This window comes from Thalassophryne amazonica, chromosome 21 (genome assembly GCF_902500255.1).
Source record: "Thalassophryne amazonica chromosome 21, fThaAma1.1, whole genome shotgun sequence".
In the NCBI taxonomy this organism is placed as follows: Eukaryota; Metazoa; Chordata; class Actinopteri; order Batrachoidiformes; family Batrachoididae; genus Thalassophryne; species Thalassophryne amazonica.
In genome coordinates, this window is record NC_047123.1 from 40,464,276 (window position 1) to 40,477,984 (window position 13,709).

At 41.0% G+C, this 13,709-nt stretch overlaps 1 protein-coding gene across 3 annotated transcripts in view; it reads right to left on the minus strand.

Moving 5' to 3' along the window:
* Positions 1–13,709, minus strand: part of cdc42bpb (CDC42 binding protein kinase beta (DMPK-like)) — a 138,721-nt gene that overhangs the window by 28,892 nt on the left and 96,120 nt on the right. For all 3 annotated transcript variants that reach the window (XM_034162582.1, XM_034162580.1, XM_034162581.1), the window contains exons 25-32: positions 8,036–8,175; positions 4,049–4,130; positions 3,762–3,978; positions 3,578–3,640; positions 3,252–3,493; positions 2,805–3,159; positions 1,466–1,563; positions 1,301–1,385 (exon numbers count right to left, since the gene is read on the minus strand). In XM_034162582.1, the coding sequence (XP_034018473.1) occupies positions 1,301–1,385; positions 1,466–1,563; positions 2,805–3,159; positions 3,252–3,493; positions 3,578–3,640; positions 3,762–3,978; positions 4,049–4,130; positions 8,036–8,175 (1,282 nt within the window). The remainder of the gene's footprint in view (positions 1–1,300; positions 1,386–1,465; positions 1,564–2,804; positions 3,160–3,251; positions 3,494–3,577; positions 3,641–3,761; positions 3,979–4,048; positions 4,131–8,035; positions 8,176–13,709) is intronic.

Here is a 13,709-nt window from a genome sequence, read left to right on the forward strand (position 1 = left end):
AGAAGCATTCCTCCTTACACTCGGAGATCAACCTTTCCCAACTAACATTCTATTCACCGCCACTGCGCACCACTATACAAGATAAGCAAATAGAGAGAGCTAATTATATATAATAAGTATACTCACATCTCCTTAGTCCATAACAGTAATTGAAAGTAAACAAAAAAAAAAAAAAAAACCTGCGTCCGTGGTATACAATCCAACTCAAGTCAATTTGTCCCATTGAAGCAAATCTCGGGGTCTTCATCTCAAACTGTCCACAAACACGGATGCCTTTTCCGGAGAGTCAAAAACTGTAGTTGACCCTTCATGAGTGACTCTCAGTCTCGCAGGATAGAGAAGAGAGTATTGGATTCCCACATCACGCAGCCTCCGCTTCACAGCATTAAATCTTCTCCGTTTCCACATTGTGTCAGCCGAGAAATCTCGGAAGAACATGACCTTTATACATCTGGTCGGTGGTGCCGCTCCGCCGTGATGCCTCCAGCACTCGTTGTTTGTCTCTGAAGTTATGGAACCGTATGAGCACGGGTCTCGGAGCTGACGTGTTGATCCGGGCCCGGGCCGCTGTGCCAATGTACGGTGTGCTCGTTCAATCTTTATACGCCCACCTTCAGCTTCGATTTGCAGGAACTCTGGCACCCATTTCTCAAAAAACTGCACAGCGTGTGATCCTTCTGAAGATTCAGGCAGCCCAATCACACGAACATTTTTCCTCCTGCCTCTATCTTCAAAATTGTCAATGCGCAGTGTCATGAAGAGGACCTTGTTCTCCAGAGTTTGGATGCGATCCTTGGCTTGCTCCAGCTCGTCTTCCTGGGCTGCGATTCTGTCCTCCGCTTCAATAGTGCATTTACTCAGCTCCTTTATTTCACCGGATTGGATCTTAAACATTTCAGACAGCGCGTCTATTTTTTGGGTGACAACAGCTGTTATGTTGTCAGTAACTTCTTCAATAACTTGACGAAGGGCAGGGTCAAGCATGCCGACCAGGCCAGGCTCAGCCGGTGGCTCTGAAGTTGACTCTGTATTAGCATCCATGCTAGCGCTAGCCACCGTGGTAGCAGCTGTCTCAGCTTCAGTTGTTTTCACATTTTTCTTGGCGCTTTTAGGCGGCATCGTGCTGGATCGATTCAAAAAATATCCCTCAATACTCATAGTATCAAGAAAAATCAGAAAGCACCAGGGGGAGTGTCAGGTTATGCTCAAATAAAGGAAATGAGGAAATGTGGTGCGCAGTGAAGCGATACTAACCACTCCCTATGCCACCATCTTGGAAAAGCCTGTTATGTGTTCTTACCTGATGAAGTGTTGCTGAAGTACATCAGGCGAGGAGGTTCTGAACTAAGGAGGTTTAATGTCCCTTCCACATTTAAAGGTCTGATCTGTACAGAAAACAATTTTAAAGCCAAGTCAGGAAATACGACGTCAAAATCATAAAGTATGGTGAATTTCAGTCCGTTACCTTGCGGAGGGAAATGGTCTGCACCCACTCTGTGGTGTGAATATCAAACACGTCAACACCGTACTCTGTGTAGACGCTAAGGTGGGAGGAGTTAGAACCTGACAGAGAAACAGGAACAGGGGCTTGTCAAAGGGTGCTCAGTTTTCTTTATAATTAATAGCATGTGTGTGTGTGTGTGTGTGTGTGTGTGGGGCCTCCATTTCAAAAATGTTTGGTCTTTTATTATTGTTTTAGTCATTTTTAACAGACTTTTATTCTTTAAGTTACCATAAATTCCATGCTTTCTGTCTTGCTCGTGTGCATAGCAGCTTTATTTTACCCACAAACCCCTCTGCCTGCTCAGACACTGAAGAATTCTTTCATTTTGTATGAATGTGTGTCAATGGACTATAAGATCTTAACTGGCCTTCAGGGATTAATAAAGTTTTGTCTATCTGTATCCCCTTCATGGGGTTCGGTTCTGAATGCAGACACACAGCATAATGATATTTGCACTGACTGAATATTTTGGCCATATCCTTTGTGTGTGATACATAGCCAGAGGTCAGTGGAGGTCACAGTGTTTCAGCTGGAATCACTGAATGTGAAACACTGGCATGTTTGAGACTTCTTACAGCAGTTTATCCCGTTCATGTCTTAAAGATAACGGTGCTTTACAATGTTTCACAAAACAATTTGCAAAACAGATTCTGTTCTGTCTTTTCCTGAAGTAATTGTAATAAATTTCTACATCTGAATCAGTGTTTGTCTCAATCTGCAGCTCAACGTCTCAACAGATAGATACTGACTGACACAAAGTTTTGAACTTCAACGTCGATTGATGTCCTTTATCTCTCAATATGTGATCAAGTAAACAATAGTCCTCATTACTGGCAAAGTCGGTTGCTGTGGTTTTCACCAGGTGTGTGACAGGAACATCATTCCCGTAATAAATGCAATATTTTGGCGGATTTGTGTTTGTGTGCACAGTGACGAAAGACTGTGTCAAACATTCACACAATAAATTAAAAGAACATCATTTTGAGGTGTTCTTACTTTGCATTTCAAATATATTCAGAGATGTGCAGGAACACTCAAGCTGCTAGTTTTACCGCCAAGACAACAAAGATCCATCAACATTTTTAAAACAGTTCCTCAGACTCAAGAGCCAGCAAATTTTTCAACCACTAGAGAGCAGAAGTTCTTCATGGTGGGCTTGGTTTGGTTTCTGGACTTCAAAGGCACATTTTTACAACCTTTTTTTTTTTTTTTTTTGCTTTTTTTTAAATTCAGGGTTTTGTGTAACACTTCCTACACAAACATTCAACTCAATCATTTTAGACAGGACAATGATACGTACTGCAATCTACTGGTGTTGCAGGCCACATCAGCTCCTCGGTTCGGGAACGGCGGCCCTGCCCATCCACATAGATGCCCAAATGGCTGAAACAGAGCAGCAGCTCAGTGGATCCAACCTCCAGGGCATGAAGGGCATCCAGGGGCTGCTGGGACAGGAAGGCCAGCGACGGGTCACCTGGGCTCACCAGGCTGATGGGGGAAGACTCACCCTGCAGTGCCAGCAGGGCAAAACCTGATGGGTACCCAACACACAGCCGCTCTTTCACTATACCCAGCCACTGCACAACACCTGGTGCCTGCACCTCCCATAATTTTTTGTGATGAGGTCGTGCACGTGTAATCTCAAAACACAGAACCTGCAATCAAACACAGAGGCTTGACATAAGCGATCCAGAGTGAGAACATCACAGCTACATGAGAATGGTTCTGTCTGCTCCAAGTTTCTGACCTGGCGCTTGACAGCAGCCAACAGGCAGGCAGGGCCTCCAGGGCGGAGCACTCCAGTCGTCAGAGCTTGGCAACCTTTGGTCTCTGCAAGCTTTATGTCAAAAGTGGGTTCAGCACCATCCAGCACCCCCCAGGGATGAAGATGAACGTGGCGACTCCGGCCACACAGTAGAGCGATGATTTTCTCCTTTGGAATCAGATCAACTTGACAGACCTTCTTGCTATCAGCTGCTCGGACAATCACTAAAGAGAGAGACGGGTTTAGAGTCCACACATACAGTCTTTCTTATCCAGCATGGTGCATCAGGTGGAACCACCTCAGCTCACCATCTCTGGTGACTTCAACCACAAAGAGTCCATCCTCTGTTCCGAGAGCAATGCGCTCCCGATCTGCAGAAACACAAGACTTTAAGGTCAAACATAATACTGATGTTACTCTCCTACATATCCCTAAAAACAATTTAGGCCCTGCTGAAGTCTAGGAACACAGCATCTCATTATGAGGACTGACCTAAGACTGCTGCTGAAAGAGTGGACTTAATGATGGGTAGTGATGAATCATATGCCTCATGCAGAACGTGGACCTGTTGATTCTTCAGGAGGTTCTTGATCAGGATGTTCTGCAGACTCTCTAGGATCCGGACCCACTTCCTTTTCTCCACTTCACTCTCTGCCAGCACCAACAGAGATAAAGGACACAGCGGCGAGTTCAGTGGCGAGGAAGTCACCTGATGGCCAGAAAAATATTCAGAACACACAAATGTCTGTGAACCACCCACACGCCACCAAAACACCTACCCTGAAGATGCAGGGAATGTCCTTCCTGGTGGCATGGATTACATCAGAGGCCAAAACAGAACTGACTGAGAACTCCTCGTCTCTGCAACACACCAGATTACTTCAGGTTTCAATGGTTTGGTGGGTGGCAAACCTCAGTCACAGTTCAAAATCAATTTAAAGAAATTAAATTGACAGAGAAATATGGCTATGTTGGATAAAATCTTAGTATTTGCACCTCATACAGATAAACTGACAACAGGCTGATCATGTCTGCAGGGATTGTCATTCTATGGCTCATATCTGTTTATCTCAAGGAAAGATGGTCAAAACTGAAATCTTACTGAAATCTTTCTATTAGCATCACTCAGTTTTTTTTTTCATTTGTGACAGGCATGAATACAAAGATTTGATAGAAATTTGACCATATTGTTTGTGAGGTGTGTATAGACATGAACAGCAGAATGAGAATATCTGAGTGTTAGTCATTCTCTTTGCCAACAATTTACAAGATGCCTTCATCCAAAAAAGTCAACACTTATTACCTGACAGATTATCTTTAATCAGTACAGAAAATGACTCTTTACTTGATGAAGCAGGTCATCTCTCTGAATTATTCAACTTTACGCAGGTAAAGTCAGTACAGCACATTATATATCACATTGACTGCTCCTGGTGAGCGTGAACTTTGGTTGAACAAAAAGCAGCTCCCACAACACAGAGAGGTTCCTCTACAGGAGGGGTGTCATGGAAGAGACCATCAAAGACAGTAAAATACCAGTTGAGATACTGGTACATTGATCTCAGTCAGAATATTAAAGTGTGTGAACAACACAGACAAAAATACAAATAAATAATTGGCTGAGAAGTACAAACACATGAAATGTGTGTACATATTTAGTGACCAAGCAGCACTGGTCAGAGGAGCCAACCAAGATGTGCACTTACAGTTGTGCTCAAAAGTTTACATACCCTAGCAGAATTTTGCATTTTTTGGCCATTTTTCAGAGAATATAAATGATCACACAAAATATTTTTTTCCACTCATGGTTAGTGATTGTATGAAGCCATTTATTGTCAAACAACTGTGTTTACTCTTTTTAAATCATAGTGACCACAGAAACTACCCAAACTGCCCTGATCAAAAGTTTACATACCCTGTTCTTAATACAGTGTATTTATTTTTCACCTTTATTTAACCAGGTTAGTCCCATTGAGATCGAGACCTCTTCTGTGAGGGAGACCTGGACAATTATAAAGTTTCCAATTCACCTAAGCTACATATCTTTAAATGTGGGTGGAAACCGAAGCACCAGGAGGAAACTCATGCAAACACGGGCAGAACATGCAAACTCCACACAGAAAGGCCACAGGTGCGAATCAAACCCATGACCTTCTTGCTGTGAGGCAACAGTGCTAACTGTATTGCCCCCTTTAACATCAATGACAGTTTGGAGTCATTTGTGCTAGTTGAGGATGAGGCACTTTTATGTTTTCTGATGGTAAAGCTACCCATTCTGCATGGCAAAAAGCCTCCAGTTCCTGTAAACTGCTGGGCTGTCTTGCATGAACAGCACATTTGAGATCTCCCCAGAGTGGCTCAATGATATTGAGGTCAGGAGACCGAGATGACCACTCCAGAACATTCACTTTATTCTGCTGTAGCCAATGTCAGGTTGACTTGCCCTTGGGTTTTCCAAGTACGTCCCATACAGCATCCAAGCTGAGCCACCTTCATGCTTCACAGTAGGAACGGTGTACCTTTCATCATAGCCCTTGTTGACTCCTCTCCAAATTTGATGCTTATGGTTGTGGCCAAAAAGTTCAATTTTGGTCTCATCACTCCAAATGATGTTCTCTGTGCTGTTTGGTGTATTGTAAAGAGGATACTTTGTGGCATTTGTGTAGTACTGACTTTCTTATGGTGATTTTTCTTCAAGTGCCTTCTTATTGTGCATCTTGAAACAGCCACACCACTTTGTTTCAGAGGGTCCTGTATTTCAGCTGAAGTTATTTGTGGATTTTTCTTTGCATCCCAACAATTTTCCTAGCAGCTGTTGCTGAAATTTTTGTTGGTCTACCGTGGTTTGGTTCCAACAGAATCCCTCATTTTCCACTTCTTAGAGTTTGAACTTTGCTCATTGGCATTCTCAGTCCGCTGGATATCTTTTTATACCCCTTTCAGGTTATATACAGTTAAATTACATTTTCTTTGCTTTCCCTATGACTCAGAAATGTCAGTACAGCACTGGATGAAAGATGCAAGGGTCTGTCAGTTGCCCAGAAACTCACTGACCTTTTACACACACACATACATATAGAGTGTAACGGTACATGTATTTGTATTGAACCGTTCGGTACGGGACGTTCGGTTCGGTACAGGGCTGTTCACGGGTGAGTTCGCATTGCATATTTACATTCAGTGTTGCCAACTTACTGACTTTCTCACTAAATCTGGTGACTTTCCAAACCCTCTTGATGACTTATTTTCTCAAAAGCGACTAGCAACAAATCTACTTTTCCTGGCGTTACTGGAGACTTTTCTGATGTTTGGTGACTGAAAGTGAAAGTCCCTGTTGTCACCGAGCGGCAACGGGTCTCCCCTCCTCCACAGCCTGCAGCAGCCTGAAAGCACTGAGCAGAGGGATATCTACAACCCTCCTCACTCGGACTCGCTCAACTCGATTGCTGCACTGTGATTAAATAGACTTTGAGAAGCCCTGGCCTTGAGAAGTTATTTTATTTTAATATGTGTTGGCCAATTTTAATGGCAAAATAAATAAACAAACCAAGAATCAAATTTATTTGTGGTTCTAAATATTTTAAGGTTCACTTTTTTTTTTGCCTCTCCCACAATGTTTTTGTTTTTAAAACTTTACTGAAAAAGATATATTAACAATCATTAAATGAACAGTTAATAGAAAAAGAAAATAAATTGTACAAAAGTAAAGGAGTTTTTAACATTAATTCTCTTTTAAAAATCCCATATAGAGTGTGACAGTTTTGGACAAGTTAATTTTTCTGGCCAAAAAATATTAAGGTTGATTAAAATTTAACAGGGCTTCATGCTAGAACTGTTGTGCTGCTCTTTACTTGTGGAAAGGTTTTGTTAAAAGCTCTTTACTAGGAATGTATTTTTTATAATATTTCATACATTTGTCATTTATTTGAGAACATTTTATTTAACTTATTACCAGGCAGCACTTTGCAATTATTTTATTTTCCTGTTTGTATAATGTTATAATAAATTGTTGGTTTAAACAACAAGCAAATTTAGGTTTTGCATTTTGTTTTCATACTGTACCGAAAATTAACTGAACCGTGATCTCAGAACCGGGGTACGTACTGTGATTTTTGTGTATTGTTACACCCCATATATATATATATATATATATATAGAGAGAGAGAGAGAGAGAGAGAGAGAGAGAGAGAGAGAGAGACAGACAGACACACACACAGAGATTACAAACAGATCACAGGTGAGGATGGTTAACTTTAGTAGCCATTCAAACCTGTTTGTGTCAACTTGTGTGCATGTTATCAGGCCAAAATCACCAGGGTATGTAAACTTTTGATCGGGGTCATTTGGTTAGTTTCTGTTCTCATTATGATTTAAAAGGAGTAAACACAGTTCTTTGACAATAAATAGCTTCACACAACCAGTGACAAAAAGTTTTGTGTTATCATTCATATTCTCTGAAAATTGGCAAAAAATAAAAAATAAAATAAAAAATCTGGGTATGTAAACTTTTGAGCACAACTGTATAGTGAAAGTGTCAAGGAAACATATAGCCAGCATAAAGTCAAATATTGCAGAATTTGTGACAATCTTTCCAACTGAAAGCAGTCCGTATAGGAGGACTGGTCTCTATTTTCCAGAAAAAGACATACATCCACCAAAAAAAAAAAAAAAAAGAATTCTGGGAATAATTAGAAAACTTTAATCTCTAGAGTTGTCTTTTGTAAATAAGAAAACTTCTTCCTTGAAGTCCTCCATCTGACAGACACCTGAGATCCAGCACCAGACTGGCGATCACCCCTGGCTGGGTGGACTTTCCTTCTGGAACATCGTAGAGAAAGAGTTTGCAGTCAGAAACCACGGCGAAGGCTCGCTGCCAGCCCTTCTTTACACCACTGGGCTTCGGGATCTATCAGAGATACGAAGTATAAAGATCAGTCTTGACAATTTACAGGAAGATTAACCACACACAGTCCAGGAACACAGTGCCAGCTCTGATCAGCAGTACTTCGGTAAGCACGTACATGTCTGACATGTTTTTGTAATGCTGACAGTCAAGCAAGGCTTTGTAAACATGAGACCAGAGTTTAAATGAAGTACGTTTTTTTTTAAGTATGTTTTTTTCATGAAAATATACTGAACAACAAAGGAAACAAGTATATTTTAATATTGCTTTATGAGTAAAATTTCTGTCCGATTTTGTACAAGATGTCACATAGAATAGTAAATGAATTTATCAAGTGGATAAACAGAAAGGCAACATTCTGGATCAGATCACAGTCAATCACGTGTGATCACCATGTGGTACAACTAATGCAGCTAATCTTTTGCGCATGGATTCCACTAAACTGCAAATTTTCTGTTGAGGAATGGTAAATGGACTGCATTTATATTGAGCTTTTCCATCTGCATCAGACGCTCAAAGCACTTTACAACAATGCCCCACATTCCCCCCCGACGTCAGGGGTGAATGTGATATTGTTCATATTGTTACTGCTGTTACAGTAACCTGAACACCCCCGAATTAAATCATCAACCTGCTCTGTGTTCAGCATCAGTTGTTAAACACTGAAGTTTAAATGAGGCTTTGGAATAAAAACGGACATTAGCGATGCAACGAAAGAGACAAAAAAAAACTTTTAAAAACAGACATTAAAACACTGCTAAAGCGTAGCGGAGCACTTTTCTTTTTTCAGCCATGAGTTTCGATGAGAAAAAGACGTTTGAGTGCAGGAGCAAAGACGAGGCGAGATGAGTGATTTAATGGTCTGCCATTCCTCCCTCAAGGCATTCTGGAGTTGAACAACAGTGTGCACTATCAAGATCTGAACACAAACACACCGATTCAGAATATCCCATAGGTGTTCTATGGGTCTGTCACGGAGCCTCTTCCTTAACCAGCTGATAGTCGACTCATGAACATTTAAACATCTGGCTATGTTCCACGCTGTCAAACCACCATCCAGCATGCCAGTGGTGTGTTCATGAAGAGTTTCAGTGAGGTGTGGCAAAACTGCAAGAAATTTCAAATTTTGTCATTTACTTTTATAAGCCCCTCATACCCCAACAAAACTGGCACTCCAATTTGTTACCAAGAGCGAGTCATTGCTCACAACATGCCACACCTTTGTAATTCTGTCCAGATTCTCACCAGCAACCGTGGTCGTGTTTGTGTGCCAACATATGTTCCATGACTTAAGCAAATGAAATTGCTTTTTTTTTTTTTTTTTTTTTCAGTGGCATCTCTCAAGATGAAATAGTTCCATAGTCTGCAACCCAGGACATAAAAAACATAACGGGCACAGTCAACAAAAATGTAAAGCAAGTGCAGACCATCTGGTGGCAGTACTGCACATACACAGATGAGACAAGTGGTGAAGACTGTGTAAGTTTTTATCAATTTAAACATTTATTAGTCATTTATGTGATTTGATAAGCAATAAAGAGTAGATGCGAATTGAAGATCAGGGCTCTCCCAGAGCAATAGAATAATGGCACTGTGCTATCATGCTATGATTTCAGCACCATCATGTAGATTTTCAAATTTAGGCTGTTCTGTGTTTTCCCAGGTAATTATTTATTTTTTCACATCATTACAAGTTTCGGAGTGTTCCCGGACCGTGAACACCGACGGTCAGTGAAATCCTCAGTAAGTCAGGCTGCGCCTGTACATGAATGCAGCCTGTGAAAAACTGGACTGAGTGCAGCTTTTCTTCAAAAGCCACATTCAGTAAATCTGCTGCGCACCCTGTTGATAAATGGATAAAAACACTGATCGAATCTAATAAGAATCGGCCTGAAAAAGCTTTTTTTTTTTTTTTTTTTAGTTAAACTTGATTCGGTTAAAGTGCATGTCCTTTCACTTCATTTGCAAGGTGGAGAGCAGCTACAGTGCTGTGCGTTTTTAAAAATACACAAACGCTGTTTCACTTTAAATTCGCAATACGACTATTTCAGATGATCAATGCGGACCATCTTTCTCTTATAAAGCTTTATTTTATTCAGTGTGCCACTTTGGAAAGTTGTAGCTTCTGTTGCTACGTTGAGTAGTTCCTTACAACGGTTATGGACTTGCTCCATGTCTTCTTCTATGTTTTTTGTGGGAGTGTTACAGCACCACATACAGGCCTGGCATATACAGTAAAACTCACATATAATGGATTCAGGTGGACCAGCGAATTTTGTCCGTTATAATCAAAATCCGAAATATACTCAACAAAAATATAAACGCAACACTTTTGGTTTTGCTCCCATTTTGTATGAGATGAACTCAAAGATCTAAAACCTTTTCCACATACACAATATCATCATTTCCCTCAAATATTGTTCACAAACCAGTCTAAATCTGTGATATCAATCAATCAATCAACTTTTTTCTTGTATAGCGCCAAATCACAACAAACAGTTGCCCCAAGGCTGCCACAGATGTCGCAAGATTTGAGGGAGCGTGCAATTGGCATGCTGACAGCAGGAATGTCAACCAGAGCTGTTGCTCATGTATTGAATGTTCATTTCTCTACCATAAGCCATCTCCAAAGGCGTTTCAGAGAATTTGGCAGTACATCCAACCAGCCTCACAACCGCAGACCACGTGTAACCACACCAGCCCAGGACCTCCACATCCAGCATGTTCACCTCCAAGATCGTCTGAGACCAGCCACTCGGACAGCTGCTGAAACAATCGGTTTGCATAACCAAAGAATTTCTGCACAAACTGTCAGAAATCGTCTCAGGGAAGCTCATCTGCATGCTCGTCGTCCTCATCGGGGTCTTGACCTGACTCCAGTTCGTCGTTGTAACCAACGTGAGTGGGCAAATGCTCACATTCGCTGGCGTTTGGCACGTTGGAGAGGTGTTCTCTTCACGGATGATGCGAAGGAGATGTGTTGCACTGCATGAGGCAAATGGTGGTCACACCAGATACTGACTGGTATCCCCCCCAATAAAACAAAACTGCACCTTTCAGAGTGGCCTTTTATTGTGGGCAGTCTAAGGCACACCTGTGCACTAATCATGGTGTCTAATCAGCATCTTGATATGGCACACCTGTGAGGTGGGATGGATTATCTCAGCAAAGGAGAAGTGCTCACTATCACAGATTTCGACTGGTTTGTGAACAATATTTGAGGGAAATGGTGATATTGTGTATGTGGAAAAAGTTTTAGATCTTTGAGTTCATCTCATACAAAATGGGAGCAAAACCAAAAGTGTTGCGTTTATATTTTTGTTGAGTGTATATAAAAGGGACAACATGCGTTATATGTATGTAACGGATTAGTCAGAACCAGGAAGCACCAAAGAGCTACGGGTAAAACTGAATCAGGACCTGCTTCATTTAATGACCAGGTAAAAACTTCGTTTGAAAAAATAAACACCTACCTTAAATAAGTGCCGGACATTATGGGCCATAAAAAGATTACATTCGGACAAGTCACTCTCTTTCCCAAGTCCGCTGCGGAGTGGTACCTTAAAATCCTGAAATCGGTAACTCTGTAACTCTGTGGCCATGCAATGATGTTGATGTGCATGTGACCCTTTTAAAGTTCTCCGTCACATGTTCATGCAATTTTCCACAGGAACCAGGGCTTTTTCTGGATTAATTTGTCCCTCAATGAGCTCCACTTCTTTATACAATCATCAACCTCCAAACCAAAAGGTAAGTTGTACAATTTCACCCCAGGAATTGTGAGTCATTTAAGCGTCTTTTTCCAACTCCATGTTATGAAGTTGATCATATTTGCAGACTTTTCTGCCTAACATATTTGATCCATGATTGAAATGTAATCAGCTTGCGCACTGCAAAAACTTTTAATATGACGGGAGAGGAAGGATTGAAAACATAAACATGACAAATCGCAGCCCTTTGCTGTGTCTGTCATTTAGCAGGTGCACTGGTTCGCAGGTCCGCAGAGGGCTCTGATCTAAAGCGGATGGATTCGTCACACCCAGGGGTTATATGTGTGAAAGTTAACACCATATTACAGTGCAGGCAGCAAGAAGCATTTTGTTAATAATCACTGGCCTTGAATTACTCCCTGTCTCATTAAGGTCCCGTGTCTGAGCACAGTTTGAAAAAATAAACAGCCAGTATTTTAATCAAGGACATATGTTACCCACTTTCCTCGAATTGGCAAGTGTCAATATTGAACTTCATTTCGTACCTCTGTTACTGGGCTGCCCTGTCCGGTACATGCAAGGAGTTTTTAACAGAAATGCATTGCAATGAGATGGAACGTTTTGTCTGATGTGAGCAAAAATCCGTTACACAAAATCCGGTATGTACAGTGTTTATTACATAGAAAACCATACAAAAGAAGTGGGACTTTTGCTTTTGTCCGGTGAGTGTGACTATGCGGTTTATACAACAGTTTAAGCGGGTTTTACTGTATACTACAGTCTATGGTTCTGAAATGTCGCAGTGTTTATGGAACACTTTGAAAATGCCAAAAAAACAAACAAACAAAAAAAAAAACCCTCCAAAATGATCACATTCGTTTCCATGTGGTCAAGGCCTTAGTTTGTAATTTTAGATAAGCTGTAAAGGTGAAGTTTCAGGAAATGGCTTCCAAGAATGCTATAGCTGCCCACTCCCAGGGCCTGACCTCTAGTGCCATCATGCTCTAAATTTGTGGGGAGAGCCCTGGAAAATGTGTTACAGTGAGGAAAATAAGTATTTGAACACCCTGCGGTTTTGCAAGTGTTCTCCCACTTAGAAATCATGGAGGGGTCTGAAATTTTTATTTTAGGTGCATGTCCACTGTGAGAGACATAATCTAAAAACAAAAATCCGGAAATCACAATGTATGATTTTTTAATAATTTATTTGTATGTTACTGCTGCAAATAAGTATTTGAACACCTACCAACCAGCAAGAATTGTCTCTCACAGACCTGTTAATTTTTCTTTAAGAAGCCCTCTTATTCTGCACTCTTTACCTGTATTAATTGCACCTGTTTGAACTTGTTACCCGTATAAAAGACACCTGTCCACACACTCAGTCAATCACACTCCAACCTGTCCACCATGGCCAAGACCAAAGAGCTGTCTAAGGACACCAGGGACAAAACTGTAGACCTGCACAAGGCTGGGATGGACTACAGGATAACAGGCAAGCAGCTTGGTAGAAGACAACAACTGTTATGATTATTTATTAGAAAGTGGAAGAAACACAAGATGAATGGTTTTATTTGACACACACACAAATCCGAAAGAACAGAAACATACCAATAATATGTTATATAAACAAGCCTGTGAGTCCGAAAGGGTGTGGGCAGAAGCAAAGCTTATCAACGCCCACCCCTGCTAGAATGAGTCCAACAATTATAACAGTCATAACAACATATACAGAAATTCACAACACACTACATATCAACACAGACATACACTTTAATATTCAGTTACATTTCAATTCATGTATAAGTATGTTATGTATAAAGCGCCAAA